The sequence below is a fragment of the Pundamilia nyererei genome, unplaced genomic scaffold (genome assembly GCF_000239375.1).
Source record: "Pundamilia nyererei isolate P.nyererei 1_Seehausen unplaced genomic scaffold, PunNye1.0 scaffold00115, whole genome shotgun sequence".
NCBI lineage: Eukaryota > Metazoa > Chordata > Actinopteri > Cichliformes > Cichlidae > Pundamilia > Pundamilia nyererei.
In genome coordinates, this window is record NW_005187516.1 from 410,845 (window position 1) to 424,257 (window position 13,413).

A 13,413-nucleotide genomic window follows, 5' to 3' on the forward strand; every position below is an offset into this window, starting at 1 on the left:
AGTCGTGTGGTTTATACAAATCATTACAAACCATCTAATCAGCTGCATCAAGTCAGAACATCTTCATACACTATTCTCAATGAGCTTTTAACTCTCATTGAACATGATCTACAGTCATGTCCTTAAGACATAAGATAATGCAACAAAAACATGACAATGCTCATCAAGGTCAGGTGTTGCTGTCAAGAAGCCATTTTTAAGGGAGGGAAACAAAAGGATGAGGTATGCCAAATTTTACAAATATATAAGAACTGGATTAAAAGTCAGTGGCAACAATTTTATGGAGTGATGAATTTAATTTTGAACATTTTCATTCAAATTATCAGTTTGTATAGGAGACCAGGAGGGAGGTAAGGCAGTGGGTGTCTACAGCCGTCTGTAAAACAGTGGAGGGTGTGTCATGGTTTGGGGCTGCATTTCAGCCAGGGACGTCAGGAGTCTTGTCAAAAATTTATGACTGCAGAAATTTTGAGCCACCCTACGTAGAACTAAGCCAGGAGAAGTATTGGAAGCTGTAAAGCATAAATAGCATCAGAAGTTTTTAGTAATTAAAAACACCAGTGATATTAATCAGGTTGGTACAGAGCCTTTGTTTATCTAAGCGCAGGCTTTCAGTTACTGCACAGCTAAATTTTCCTGTTCGTGTATTCAGCTATCAGCTCTAAGGCCCAGGTTCTTGCATTCTCTTGATTAAACTGCACTTTTGCTCTCACATGGCACACTGAATCCTCTCTTCAGACCACATGGTTAAATACAATAAGTCAGACTGAAGAATGCTGTAGAACCAGTATGACTAAAGGAGCCACTTATGTGGTGAGTACAAACATTTATGGACAGTTCATCAACTGCCAGAAAACAAAACATTTTCATGGCTCCAGTAATGAAGGTTTAACACAGGTTTATACAACCATCTTTATTGAATTTTACAGTATAATGTCAAACAAACATGTATTTACAACAGCAAACGTGTAAGAGACAGTTAAGAGCTTGTTGTGCTGGTGAATCTCTTCTTGAACGGAGACAAAGTGCAGCTTCACTTACTGAAACAGAGGATGACGGGATTTCAGACAAGTTCGAGGTTGTAAGTAGTAAACGGCACAGCAGACAGAAATGACACCTCACCTTTCGACTTCCATATCATTGGCGTGTTCACCTGCATCTCCATTAGTGAGAAGCGTTTCGCCTGGCTGACTGTTGTCCTGCTTCACCTTCTTCACATCCTCCTTCACCGGACTCTCCTCTGGTTTCCTCTGCAATACACAGCAGCAGTAAAATGAGGCTCACCATTATAGCTACACCACATCAATGCAAGTTAAAAAACCTCACCTTCTTTCTGACCAGGTGGGAGATGTCAGAGACTGCAGCTGTGGAGGTGTTGCCATTGGAAGTGGATGTGCTTTTAATCTGTTTGGAAGTTAAACATCACACTTCTTTTACAATCCTGTTGGGCTTAAGTTTGTTTCACAAAGTGTGCCATGAAAACTTGTAACTGACCTCTGAAGTGGAAGAAGAGTCTCTGTTCTTTACAGTGGAACCATCACAGGCAGAGGAAGTGGAGCCTCCGTCCTGAAACAGATTGCACATGCAGCTCAAAGAAGCCGAAACTTGTGGCTGATCATCCAAACATTTAAGATGGATTAGGATTTGTTTTCAAGCCCCTGGAATTTATTTGTAAATCATTGTGTAGATGGCACTTTGCATGGACCATGGTTTATTGGATTATACAACTTTACAAACTCTGATGCACAGGTATGATGGCGGCTATGCTGTGATCATCTCACGAAAGTCTGTTCACCGGACCTTACAGAGGGAGGTGTGACTAATGATGGATCGAGTTCCCAAATATTTTTCACCAAGTGGTTTACTTGTGAAGACGTGTAGCAACAGAACACAAATAGAAAAACTGAACTTCACATGTCACTGAAGCACCAGCATGGAGCATGTATTTTATGAATCCCATTTAACAACTAAAACCAAAACAATTCAGGCATCACACTTGGTGGATAGCACCACTTTAACCAGTGTGCTCTGATGACCGTCCTCCAGCTAAATCAAACTCCATGCCAAACTCACCAGTGCATCCTTCACAGCCGCGCTCGCCGTCTTCAGGCTTTCGGTGGCGTCCTCCACCTTCTCCTGGATCTCTGGCAGCAGAGCTTTGAGCTCCTCCAGCTCCTTCCTCTCCTCTGGCAGAGCCTCTGGACCTTCGGCTTTGTCAAGCATCTCCTGCAGCTTGTCTGGAATTGTATTAATTATTGCATTGATGATTCTCTGGAAGCTAATTTCACTCCAGGAGCCGATGCTTACCAAGCCTGTTCTTTATGATAGAGATGGAGCTCTTCAGAGACTCGATGGCCTCGCTGTACTGCGTGTTCAGGCTATAGGTCACACCGAGCTGGTAGCGAGTCTCTGCCAGCAGGCGGCTGTCTGAGTCCAGGTGCTTCACCTGCAGCTTCAGGCACTCCTGGAAATCCTCCAGTGCTTGTGGATAGTTCCCTGAAAAAGAGAAGCAGCAAATCAACACCTGACATGTATTTAAAAAAAAACAAACAAACAAACTCTGCATTCTCAGAGTTTCATCCACTGTTCAGGGTCAGCAGGCATGGACACGGCAATGAACTGAGAACAGTACAGACTTCATTAGCTAAAGATTTGATCTTTAAGTGGTGATGCGACCGAAAAAAACCTGTTCTGTAACTACCGGGTGTGGATGTGAGCATCCACTCAGAAAACTAGCATTTCAAAAAGTTGAAGCTTAGACATTTTATGGTTCAACTAATTTAGGCTGCCCCCAAGTGGGCAAACAGCACAATGGCAACGTTTTAGCTGTGTTGCAACCAAGTGTTAGGTACACAAATCCGAACTAAAGAAATCTCAAGCTGCTCACAGACTTTTAGTCCTGACAGAAACTGAGCACCGCTGCAAACACTGAGCCATCAACACAGCCTCAAGCTCATTGCATCAAAGAGAAAACAATGATTATGTGCAAAGCTGCACATTTGTTCAGACCTGATTCAGCAGAAACTTCACCCAGTTTCAAATGAGCCTGGGCTGCCATTAGCTGAGCCTCCTTCGTCTCTTTCCTTTCATAAGAACAAAGAGGAAAAGGTTACAAGCTTGAAATGCAGGTGCAAAATGATAAGATAAAAATCATGGCTCTGAAGTGTTTCCTTTACCTTTTGTAGATGACTTTGGCCACTTCTAACATCTCCCAGGCCAGCTGCAGGTTACCCACCTCCTCATCGTCACTGTCCTAAAAGAGGAACACAGACAGAAAACATGAAATTCAAAATTCACACAGTCAGCTGAGTCCTTTTTTAACATGCGAGCTGTTTGTTCAGTACCTTCTCCCCAGTGGCATCTCCTTCACCCTGCTCCTCTGCATCACCTTCCAGTTCTACATCGTCGCCACCTTCCTCCTCATCTTCCTCGCCATCTACAAGCAAATGTCATGAGTTTAGATACACTGCTCTGCATGCTTCAGCAGCTAACACTGCCATTACCAAGCCAGGATCAGGACAGGAGGAGCAAAGGTCACCTGCTTCCTCCTCGGCAGCTGCTTCTTCCTCTTCAGCAGCAGAGTCCATCTTCTCAGCTGGCTCCTCTTCTTTAGCAGCAGTCTTCTCCTTCTTAGCAGCGGCAGAGTCCCCCTCCTTCTCCTTAGCAGCAGGTTCAGAGTCGTCCTTTGCATCCACTTCCTCCCCACTCTTTTCCTTCTTATCTTTACTTTCAGATTTGCTTTCATCATTCTTATTGTCCTTTTCAGCCTCCCCCTCTACTTTTTCTGTGTTTTCCTTTTTGTCACCAGCCTCGGCTCCTTCCGTCTTCTCCTGTGGATCCTCACTCTGCTTCCCTTCAACCTTCTCCCCGTCTTCAGTTTTCTTCTCCGCCATGGCGTCGTACACCTGCACCCTCAGCTCGTCTCTGGTCTTTTCTGTTGACAGCAGAACAGTTGGGAATGATGTGTGCACATTTAGATTAACCGTAACGAGCCAAATATCACATTATTCCCTTACCATCTACATTGTCTGTGCTCTCAACATTGGAGTCTTTGGGTTTCTCTTCTTCCTCCTCCGGCACTCCCTCTAGAGCATTACCCAAGACCGAGTTCTCCATCCTACAACAAGTCTGGCAGTCAGAGCGGCCCCTCCATCCTCACCTTAAAGAGCTGGACTTTCTCATGTTTAAACCTGATTAACCTACCGTGCCAAATCCAGGAGAGCTTTGCCATACCAGAAGAAAGCCTCGCCACATTCGTCCGCTGTGTCTCCAAACTCTTTAGCCCTATAACAAGAATTTACCATTTATTTTAGAGTGAAAAGCAGGCATCCATTACTGCTCACGTGCTGCTCCAGAACAAATTAGAAAGATTCCTGGAGTTAAAAAAAACTAGGCGTATAAAAAGGATTAGCGAGTGAATTATTCAAACTAAGTTTAAGCTTAAACAATAAAACAGAACCTAATGGAAATGAAATATATAAGTTAAGAAAAACACTAAGCTAAACTAATGTCACCGCTTTCTGCTCACATGCAAAGAACAGCTGCAGGCAGTTTGTGATTTGCATAAACACGTTCATTTTCAAACACCAGAGGGGAGAAAGAAAAAAAAAAAGCGGCCGTTTTGCATTTGCACCAATCTGCACACCTGCTCAGAATCAGCCTGCACGAGGCACTGTCACCTATAAACTCTTCAATCATGTAAACAGTGAAACACACGGTTTAGTTTTAAGAAGCCCAAGTGAGCGTTTTAAAAGTAACCACGAGGGCCACTTTATGGGACCATTTCACGTTCAACCTCACTGAAACTCCAGCGTGACTTGAGGGTAACTCACAGCATGCCGCTGGCCTCCTGCAGGGTGCTCACAGCCTCCACTACCATCCCCATCACCAAGTGCTTCTTGCCGGTACCAATCAGCTTGTGGGCCTCCTCCATGTTTACCACACCTGACGGAGAGAAACAATCAGCTCAGCTCCCTGCCTGGACTCTCAGCTCAGGTCAAACTGTACCTCGGCCTCTGGTACCAGTTTGTATCGTTTAAGTTTAAATAACAGAGAGGCCACTACACACCTTTGACGGGAAAGAACAGTTTAAAAAGAAAAAAGACCCCCGGCGGCGCGCGCGTCCCAGCTCGTGTCTCGTGCCGCTCAGACTGACTGTGTTCCGTTGTTTCAAATTGGCGCGAAATACCCCTGCTCCTTCCGGTCGCTTTCCTTATTTGTAGACCCGCGCGGGAGAATTCTTAAAGGTACAAAGTACTAACAAGAGGACTGCAAGTACCGCTGCTACAGTTACACGCATTACTACCTCAAGTACTTCTGCTGCTATTGTTATACTGCTCCTTGTATTACCACTCCTATTCATTATACTGCTAATCCTTCCAGTGCAATACTAAAAACAACAATTGAAACTGTTATAATGAGTACCGTTGATGGCAGCCCTGTTATTATTGTACACACTGGCTTCTTTGACTATGAAACAGTCCCAACAACCATTAATCTTTAAGAGACCTTCAGGAAGTGTTCCCTAAAGCTTGCCTGGGGATCTTAAGGTCGTTTTGCAACACTTTTAAGAACCTTTGGTCATTTTGTTTTTTATTTCTAGTAATGTCACCACTAAAACAACAACAAGAACAACAACACAATTACAAAATATTAAATAAATAGGATATTTTGAAGAAAATGTCTTCAAATATGTAAATTACCCACACAAATGTGACATAAATGTTACATGGTTAGATCAGGTCAGAGTTATTTCTGTGACCTGCTGTTTAGTGTGAATGTTTTTTTGTCTTAGTTAATAGACAGCGGCATCACAGTAAAAAAAAACACAACTATGATTGAAATAAAACGTACCATTATTGAGTCATTTATTGGATCATTTTGCAAAGGTATAGTATTTTACTATGTAAGTAAAAGTAAAGAAATGTAGGTGATCATTTCTTTGTTGTAACAATGCTTTTTAGCAATAAATCCTGTACTGTTGGAAATATTGTTTATTTTCCCCATCAGTGGTGCCACATTTGTAAGGAAAATGCATTTGTTGGTTGAGTGTGTGGGTATTTTATCTGCCAAAAATCTTGTTCTTCTATTGGCTCTTGTTTTGAGCTTCAGATAACCCAGATACTAACATTTCGGTGCCTGATTAGTGGCTGATTAGCGCTGTTCATTGATGAGTCCAGTTTCTGCTTACAGCTGTTGGATGGTAGGGTCAAAGTGTTGAGATGTTGTGGAGAACACTATGCTGATGGATGCACCAGTAGGGTAACAGCTTTTGGTGGAGGCTGTGTGATGGTGTGGGGCAACATCTCCCTTACTGGAAAAACCAGACTGTCAACATTGCAGATGATATCAATGCAGAGAGATGTCAAGATGAGATTTTGCAACCAATAGCAATCCCATATCTCCACAGTCTAGGACTGAATTATGTCCTCCAAGATGACACACGCCAACCCCACCGAATGCTTGTGGGATCAGCTTTGACATGCTTTTCGTGTCAGAGTGACCAACATACTCTCTTGAAGACTGGGACACCATCCCACAGCACTGTGGGACCTAGCTGGTGACTAGCAGCAGGTGATAGGCTTTTGTAGCTGTGTATGAGTCTTTCACATACCACAGAGGATGCTCCTTGTTAAATAAGTAAGCGATTAATTTGTCCAATATGTGTTGTTTCTTCTGGTTTCAATCATCCAATTCAATACCAGACAAAAGCAGACAGCAAAACTCACATACTCAACTCTGCTGCTCAACCCATAAATGCAACAAAAAATGCAAGTTTTTACTCATTTCTAATGTTTCTCAGAGTTGTTCAGTATAAGGGTAACTGTTTAAGGATAGCCTATCTAGTAGAATTTGATGGTGCTATTACTGTGTTTTAGTTTCACTCAGCATGTATGTAAAACAGCAGTACACACTGCTCCCATGTCCTGCTGTGAGGAGCACTGATACTCCAGCTCCCCTATGATCGCCTCCTGCTGACTCCAGTGTGCCGCTGCCTCATCAAAACAAGTCTGGACCTGACAACAAATCAGCATCATACAGATATATTTCAAATCATCCTCCCCTAAATACCTGACAATGTTGGTGAAGGGGGAATTTGGATTTCCATTCCATTATATTTTTAAACAAAAACAAAAGAAAATATTGGATGAAATATGATTATTCAGTTTTAAAAAATAGTAAAAAGTACTTTTTTACAAAAAGATTTATAGTGGTCATTTATGAGCTTTAGCGATGCTACTAGGTTGAATTTTGTTCACACAGAGCAATACTTTCTGTTTCCACCTGTATCCTGTCTTTGTAGGTGGCCAAGCTAAGTGAGTACTGAATCCACCTACATATCGCACAAGCTAATAATCTTTTCATCTAACTCACTAAGGAAGATCAAATGATTTTCAATGCATTTCTTTAATGCCATGCCCTGATACTGAGTCATTGGAAGTAGCAGAACTAGAAAAGCTTTTCTTTCCTCAAAGTCTGCCAATAAAGCCAGATAACCCTAAATGAGCTTTACTAAACTGTACTAATTTAATAATTGTGGATTAAAAGCACCAATCATTTGAAGCCATTTTTCAGTCCATCGTCACATCTGTGACTGCTACAGCTGTTTTGTTATTCAGCACGGCTGAATGAAGCTGGGATGAGAGCTGTGTGAGAGCCCTTCAAACATCCAGCTGCTTTGGAATCACTAGGGGAGCAGATGTACTAATTATGGGCATATTGTGAGACAGGAGATGAACACAGCGCAGTGTTTGATCATTAGCCCACCGCAGTGCTTCTAACAGGAGGTTATTGTAGGCCCTCCCCTCTTATTTAGCCCTTGATGGAGCTCCATGGTAACAGTGTGCAAAGACACTGCTCGGTGACAGCGAGAGGCTGAACTGACAGCAGCCTCTGTAGGTCGACTGAGGTGAACTAACGTAACCTGAAAAATAGAAAGAAGAAGAAAAAACACACACTGTGGTTGGTTTCCTGAGTTTAAAAAGGAATTTAATGATATATGTACTCAGAAGGTTTTAGCCAAAATGTTTAGGGCACTGGCATTAGACTCACTAGTGTGAGAGAAAACATTATTTCATTTAGGTTTCCCAAACAGGACACAATACACTTTTTTCAGTACACTATTGGGGCATGAATAAATAGGTAAACAGGTGTTAACAGTAGCACAGATTGGGCTTCTTTCCCAACCGGTCGTGGGAGATGGCGGCCCCTCTCCGAGCCTGCTTCTGCTGGAGGCTTCTTCCTGTTGAAAGGGAGTTTTTCCTCACCACTGCCACCAAGTCCGTGTTCAAAGGGGGATTGTGTAATTGCTCGAGTTTTGTCTGTATTACTGTAAAGTATTTACCTTATAATATAAAGTGCCTTGAAGCAACTATTTATGTGATTTAGTGCAATAAATAAAATATATAAATCTAAAACTAGATTGAATCATTCGGGTGTAGAGTTTGAATTAATGTCATAATTAAAACCTGTCTTTGCATTTTCATATAAAAGAATGACTGCTCTGAAAAAGGTCTACTATAGCTGAAAACCCCCCAACTCAAAATTAACCACTGTCTGGATTCCTGAAACCGGTTTCTCTTCCCTTTTGTTGTTTTTTTTCTCTTCCTGAATCATAGCAACTGTTACACATATGGTTTGCTGTCACACGTCAATAATACTTTGGTGTAATTAGATTACACCTTGGTACACCAGGTAACTCTCCTAGGTGTTAGTAACAGTCCCATAGAGTCTGAAACTTTAAGTTAAAAGGCACGGAGAAAACTCGTCCTCTGCAAAGGCTCTGACAAATGCAGTTTGAAAGAAAGTGGTTTGGCTTAACAATCATTTTAATATGCTGCCCACGCTGCACCTCTTCACCATGTTCAAATAAAAATTGGCCTCTAGCTTCTATTTAATCTCTCTGAGAGACAAACAGGTGACCCACAATAGTTCATTTATAGTTTATTACTTATTATTTATCCATATCATATAGCACCGGGCATTTCTTTTCTTTTCTTTTCTTTTCTTTTCTTTTTTTACCTAAATGGACTCGCTTAGAAATGTAAGTAAAATGTAGCAACTTCCTCTTCACAAGATTACAGAAAATACAGACAGCAGAGTCATTCAGTAAATCTAGTGGGAGTGATGAGGAAATTAGAAAGAAAAATACCTTCTGGCAGCTCACTGGATAGAAGCAATAAGATGTTGCAATAATAATTTAAAGGCAAGTCCAGACTTCAAGGAAGTGCTTCTAAAACACATCGTGTGTAGTTGAAACCTAAATCGTGAACAGATTTATTGTACTTGGTATAAAACAGGTATATTTACTATTGTTTTCTAGGGGAAGTGTTATTTCTACTTAAAAGAAAAAGAGGAACTTAGCCCTCATTGAAATGAGTCCACAGACAATTGGAAAAAAAATATGCTCCATCGGTTGAGTATCACTAGTTTCTTGAGCTAGTAAGTTACTTTGCATATTACTGGTAATGAGAAAAAAGGCAGCAGAAGTGAGGTGAAGCTGAAAGAGTAATATGATACTATTATTTACTGCTTGTGCATAACAATGGATTGGCAGCACATCGTGAAAGAGCTTGAGTCTTATGATGGAACCTCATATGACCCCTGGATTAAGGAAGTGCCAGCCATTAGACACCTGTTCATTTATATATTTTTAGTTTTACATCAATAATTCAGTGTATTACAGTGAATGGGGATAGTTCAAACACAGAGGGTTAGCTCCTCTGAGATTATTAAACAACTTTAACGCCAAACACAAAATCTTGAGGTTATTTCCTGGAGTCCAGCCTTTATTTCTTACTCCTCTGGGTTTCACAAGAGCGTGGATTCCCAGAAAAGTCATGAGGAAAGGAGGGAAAAATGCAAAGTCATGCTACATAAGCGCAAGCTTCACATTCTGTGGGACTGACTGAAGTGGCTTCAGTTCACGTTCTGAGCGCAGTTATCGCGAGATGTGAGTCGTTTTATAAATTTCCTCCCCGAGCCCGAGTCTCTTACCTCCTGCACTCCGTGGGCCGTGACTGTGTGGTGTGAAGAAAAAAAGTGAGGTATGTGACACTAACGAACATGTAATTGTGTTCTTTAGAGTCTTAACCTTAAAATGACATTTTTTCTTATTGGTTGTGAAGTTTGCAGTTGTGTAGCCGAAGCTGAAGCGATATTTCAACAAGTGGGTTTTTCCCACATGTGAAAAAAAAATCGCTTTCAGAAACTCGGAGAAAAGGATGGCTCGTTGATAATTTGTTTCCGTTTCAGTGAACGAAAGAAAGAGCCCGTGTGTGGCTTATTTTTAGAGTCAAGGAAATATTTGAGAGTTTTGCTACAGCTGCAAACCAAACTCACACAGCTAACCCAGGTGGGTTAATCCCTGAAGATGGAAGTTATGGCAAAAGAAGGGTTAGAAAACAGGTGTGACTATTTATATAAGGAAACACATTAGAGTCGAAGTGGAAGTGCTTTGCGGTTTTATGTTTTTGCCACCTAATGTACTGTGCGCCCAATAATAGGTGTTTGAGCTGAGGTGGTGAGCTGCCATGCGCCTTTAATTATACACTTCACTATAATACAAGCTTATACAGTTAAACGGTTGCAATATTGAAATTTTGTATATTATTGTTCTATCCCACTGTGTTCACAGTGATTTCTATCTATCTATCTATCTATCTATCTATCTATCTATCTATCTATCTATCTATCTATCTATCTATCTATAGATTCGAGCTTTAATAAAATAAATAAATAAAAAGTGCAAGTGCATTTTTTTTTTTGCTCTCCATAAACATGAAGCAATCATTTTGAGTAAAAAGCAATTAAAATATTTTAAATCAAAGGTTTATTCATACCAATAATCAATCATTAGGGAAATGTGCCTGGTATAAATTGAATGAATGCATACTAATCAAGTGCATTTTATTTAACCAAATTTCCCCAAATGTAATGTTTTACATTGTACTTAAGTAACACATTACATGGAAGATTTACGTGCAATCAAATTACTTAGTTTGCATTTTGTGTTTCCATATTTTATTTTGAATGTATTAATATATTAGCTAATATTGTGTCTATATACACAGTAGATATACTTAAAAGGAGGACTTAAAAGGGAGCAGCCAAAAGAAGAGGAAGAAGAAAAAGAAGAAGACAGCTGCTGACTGTAGAAATGCCACAGACAGTGGAAACCACAGCTAGATTTGCTCTGCGGAAAAGAAAACGTGCTAACATAACTTATCTCCAGCATCTGTTAGGTTTCTAAGCTTTCCTACTGGCCCATACTGAACAACCTATGCATACTGGTTATATATTGGTTATTAACACTGGCCTAGTCAGTCTCTATTCATAATCACATTGGATAAAGAAAAACAACAAATCCTCCTATCGGAGAAGCTGAAACTAAAGCGTTTTTAGTGTTGTAGATTTAGGACTACTTCATCTAATGCCAGTTAGGGTTAGGAAAAAAAAGGTGGTTTGTTTTCACTTCATTGACTGATTTCTGTGTTATAAGCTCCACACATCATATCACTCAGGTTTACTTATTTGGATTATTGAGCATGCATCAAGAAATTCATTCATTGTTTAAAGGACCTTGTCAGTGATAAGTGTATTTAAACTGAGCTGGTTGGTTGACTAAAAGATTCATTTGTAACTACTTTGATTGTGGCAAGCTTTATACTTAGGATGTGCGCCACTTGTCGCCTAGGCAACTAATTGTCGTTGTTGTGACTAGTCGCTACCAGACTTACTAGTCTTATAATCTAACTGTTAAAATTTTAATCGATATCCAATGGCAGTAAATTATTGTCCTAATTATTATGCTGCCTTCTACCACTAGATGGTGCAGAGATCTTTTAATCTAGGCCTCATCTTTTTGTTAACACTATTAGAATGAGATTGTCGATACAAGCAGCCAAAATTAGTTTTCTCCAAAAGGCAGATGGACTCTGCCTTAGCGATAGGGTGAGGAGTTAAGTCATTTGGGAAGGTTTCAGAGTAGAACTGCTACCCCTCCTTGTAAAGGAGAAGGCTAAGGCTGCCACCTTGCTATCTAATAAAGCTGCATTTTGAGTTTACGTTTGTCTGAGGATTCCAGCACCTCTTGACAGTATGACGTGACCACAGAATGGACCCAGCAAATTTAGTAAAGAATCGGCAACAGGCATCCTATCTGGGTGAGTTGACGAGGGAGGAAGCTTGGTGTACCCTGGCTCTAGGGGGGCCTCGTAGCATCCAAGCTGCAAGAGTTACTGCTTTTCCTTTGCTCAGTTCCCCAACGATAACAGTTGGTGGGTTTAGGCTGTCATCACTGCCACTAACTCTCCAGCCTCTTTGTCTATCTGCCCTGTCCCTGGACCAATTCCCAGAGTGGGGGCAATTAGGGTCCAGCCTGTCCCTTCACCAGTTCCTGTCCCCACGGAGAGAGTGGTCAGGCTTCAGCATCAGCCTCAGTCACCAGTTCCCCACCCACCCCACCCTGAGCAATCTAGTGCTGCTCCAGAAGTCTCAGCACCATCTGGTCCTAGTTCTGAACCCGAGCCAGAGGTCACCACATGGTCTAGTCCTGAACCCTGTCCAGAGCCCAAAGGTCCGGGGCAGCGGATGCCAGCACCTGAGCTTGAGCCGGTGGGTCCTGTTTGGTCCGTGCCCGCAGTGTGCGCTCCGTTGTGAGGTCCTGCTCCTTCCAAGCTCGCCACCAACCAAGTGGCCAAGCCTCCCATGTTGCCTCCATCGTCTCCCATTGAAGCGGGACCTTCAGAACTGCTGATTCTTTGTTTTTGATTTGGACTAAACTTAGAACTGAGTTGACTAATATTGACTTAAAGAAACCTAGGTTAAGTGTAAAGGAACTAATGTGGGTTAAATGACACAAATACGGATTTAAAACCAAACCTGAACTGGAAAAAGGGCGAGAATTTTACTTTTGTCTTTTGTCTGCTTGTTTTATTTAATTCCTACAGTGCCACTGTATGAGATTCCACTATAGCTTCTGTTTCTTGAAGCTGGTAGGACATTTCTCTTAATTGTGTGTGCTGTTGTTCTTCTTTTCTCTCATCAGGTTTATAATCTGCTGCCGTGCTTGACCAAACATTATTCCCCAACCTTCATTTATAATCTGAATGTTCTGCTGGTATTGCGTATTTTTAATTTGTAGGTCTTGTTTGTTCATGAGAAATTGTGCATTTCTTCAAAGTGTTCACTTTGGGCTTCCAAAAATCTCTCCCGTAGTTGAAATTTCTCTTCTTGGATTCATTTAATCCTGTTTTCTAGATTTTGATTTTCCTTCCTACTTTCACAAACGCCCTTTGGACGGATAAAACACCATCTGGGTAATTTAGCCGGAGAGGAGAACCGGTGTAAACTTTGTTTTTTGTGACGGTACATACATACAACATAAAAAATAACATATATATCTATATACAT

At 41.2% G+C, this 13,413-nt stretch overlaps 3 protein-coding genes across 3 annotated transcripts in view; 1 reads left to right on the forward strand and 2 right to left on the reverse strand.

Moving 5' to 3' along the window:
• Positions 1-893: 893 nt before the first annotated feature.
• Positions 894-5,185, reverse strand: LOC102200588 (histone-binding protein N1/N2-like). Its single transcript, XM_005741906.2, has 14 exons — positions 5,069-5,185; positions 4,833-4,944; positions 4,204-4,284; positions 4,017-4,117; positions 3,539-3,934; positions 3,345-3,436; positions 3,177-3,253; positions 3,010-3,083; positions 2,308-2,496; positions 2,074-2,237; positions 1,495-1,566; positions 1,327-1,404; positions 1,123-1,250; positions 894-1,040 (listed from the first exon to the last, which is right to left on the reverse strand). The coding sequence occupies exons 2-14, from the start codon at positions 4,931-4,933 to the stop codon at positions 1,034-1,036; spliced, it is 1,560 nt and encodes a 519-aa protein (XP_005741963.1). The 5' UTR covers positions 4,934-4,944; positions 5,069-5,185; the 3' UTR covers positions 894-1,033.
• Positions 5,186-9,935: 4,750 nt separating this feature from the next.
• prdx1 (peroxiredoxin 1) overlaps positions 9,936-13,413 on the forward strand; it is a 5,614-nt gene continuing 2,136 nt past the window's right edge. The window contains exon 1 of the mRNA XM_005741907.1: positions 9,936-10,046. The gene's annotated coding sequence lies outside the window, so the exon portion shown is untranslated. The remainder of the gene's footprint in view (positions 10,047-13,413) is intronic.
• LOC106456334 (jacalin-related lectin 34-like) lies at positions 12,285-12,731 on the reverse strand. The gene is made up of 2 exons (XM_013913099.1): positions 12,503-12,731; positions 12,285-12,397 (listed from the first exon to the last, which is right to left on the reverse strand). Exons 1-2 carry the CDS (start codon positions 12,729-12,731, stop codon positions 12,285-12,287), a joined length of 342 nt encoding a protein of 113 aa, XP_013768553.1.

Bases quoted from the DNA above. Each gene is read 5' to 3' on its own strand.
- LOC106456334 (XM_013913099.1), bottom strand. From the start codon at position 12,731: ATGGGAGACGATGGAGGCAACATGGGAGGCTTGGCCACTTGGTTGGTG. The intron at 12,398-12,502 runs GTGCTGAGACTT...CCGTGGGGACAG, and splicing joins TTCAGAACTAGGACCAGATG to GAACTGGTGAAGGGACAGGC.
- LOC102200588 (XM_005741906.2), bottom strand. From the start codon at position 4,933: ATGGAGGAGGCCCACAAGCTGATTGGTACCGGCAAGAAGCACTTGGTG. The intron at 3,437-3,538 runs GTGACCTTTGCT...ATTTGCTTGTAG, and splicing joins AGCTGCCGAGGAGGAAGCAG to ATGGCGAGGAAGATGAGGAG. The intron at 2,497-3,009 runs GTCTGAACAAAT...TCTCTTTTTCAG, and splicing joins TGAAGTTTCTGCTGAATCAG to GGAACTATCCACAAGCACTG.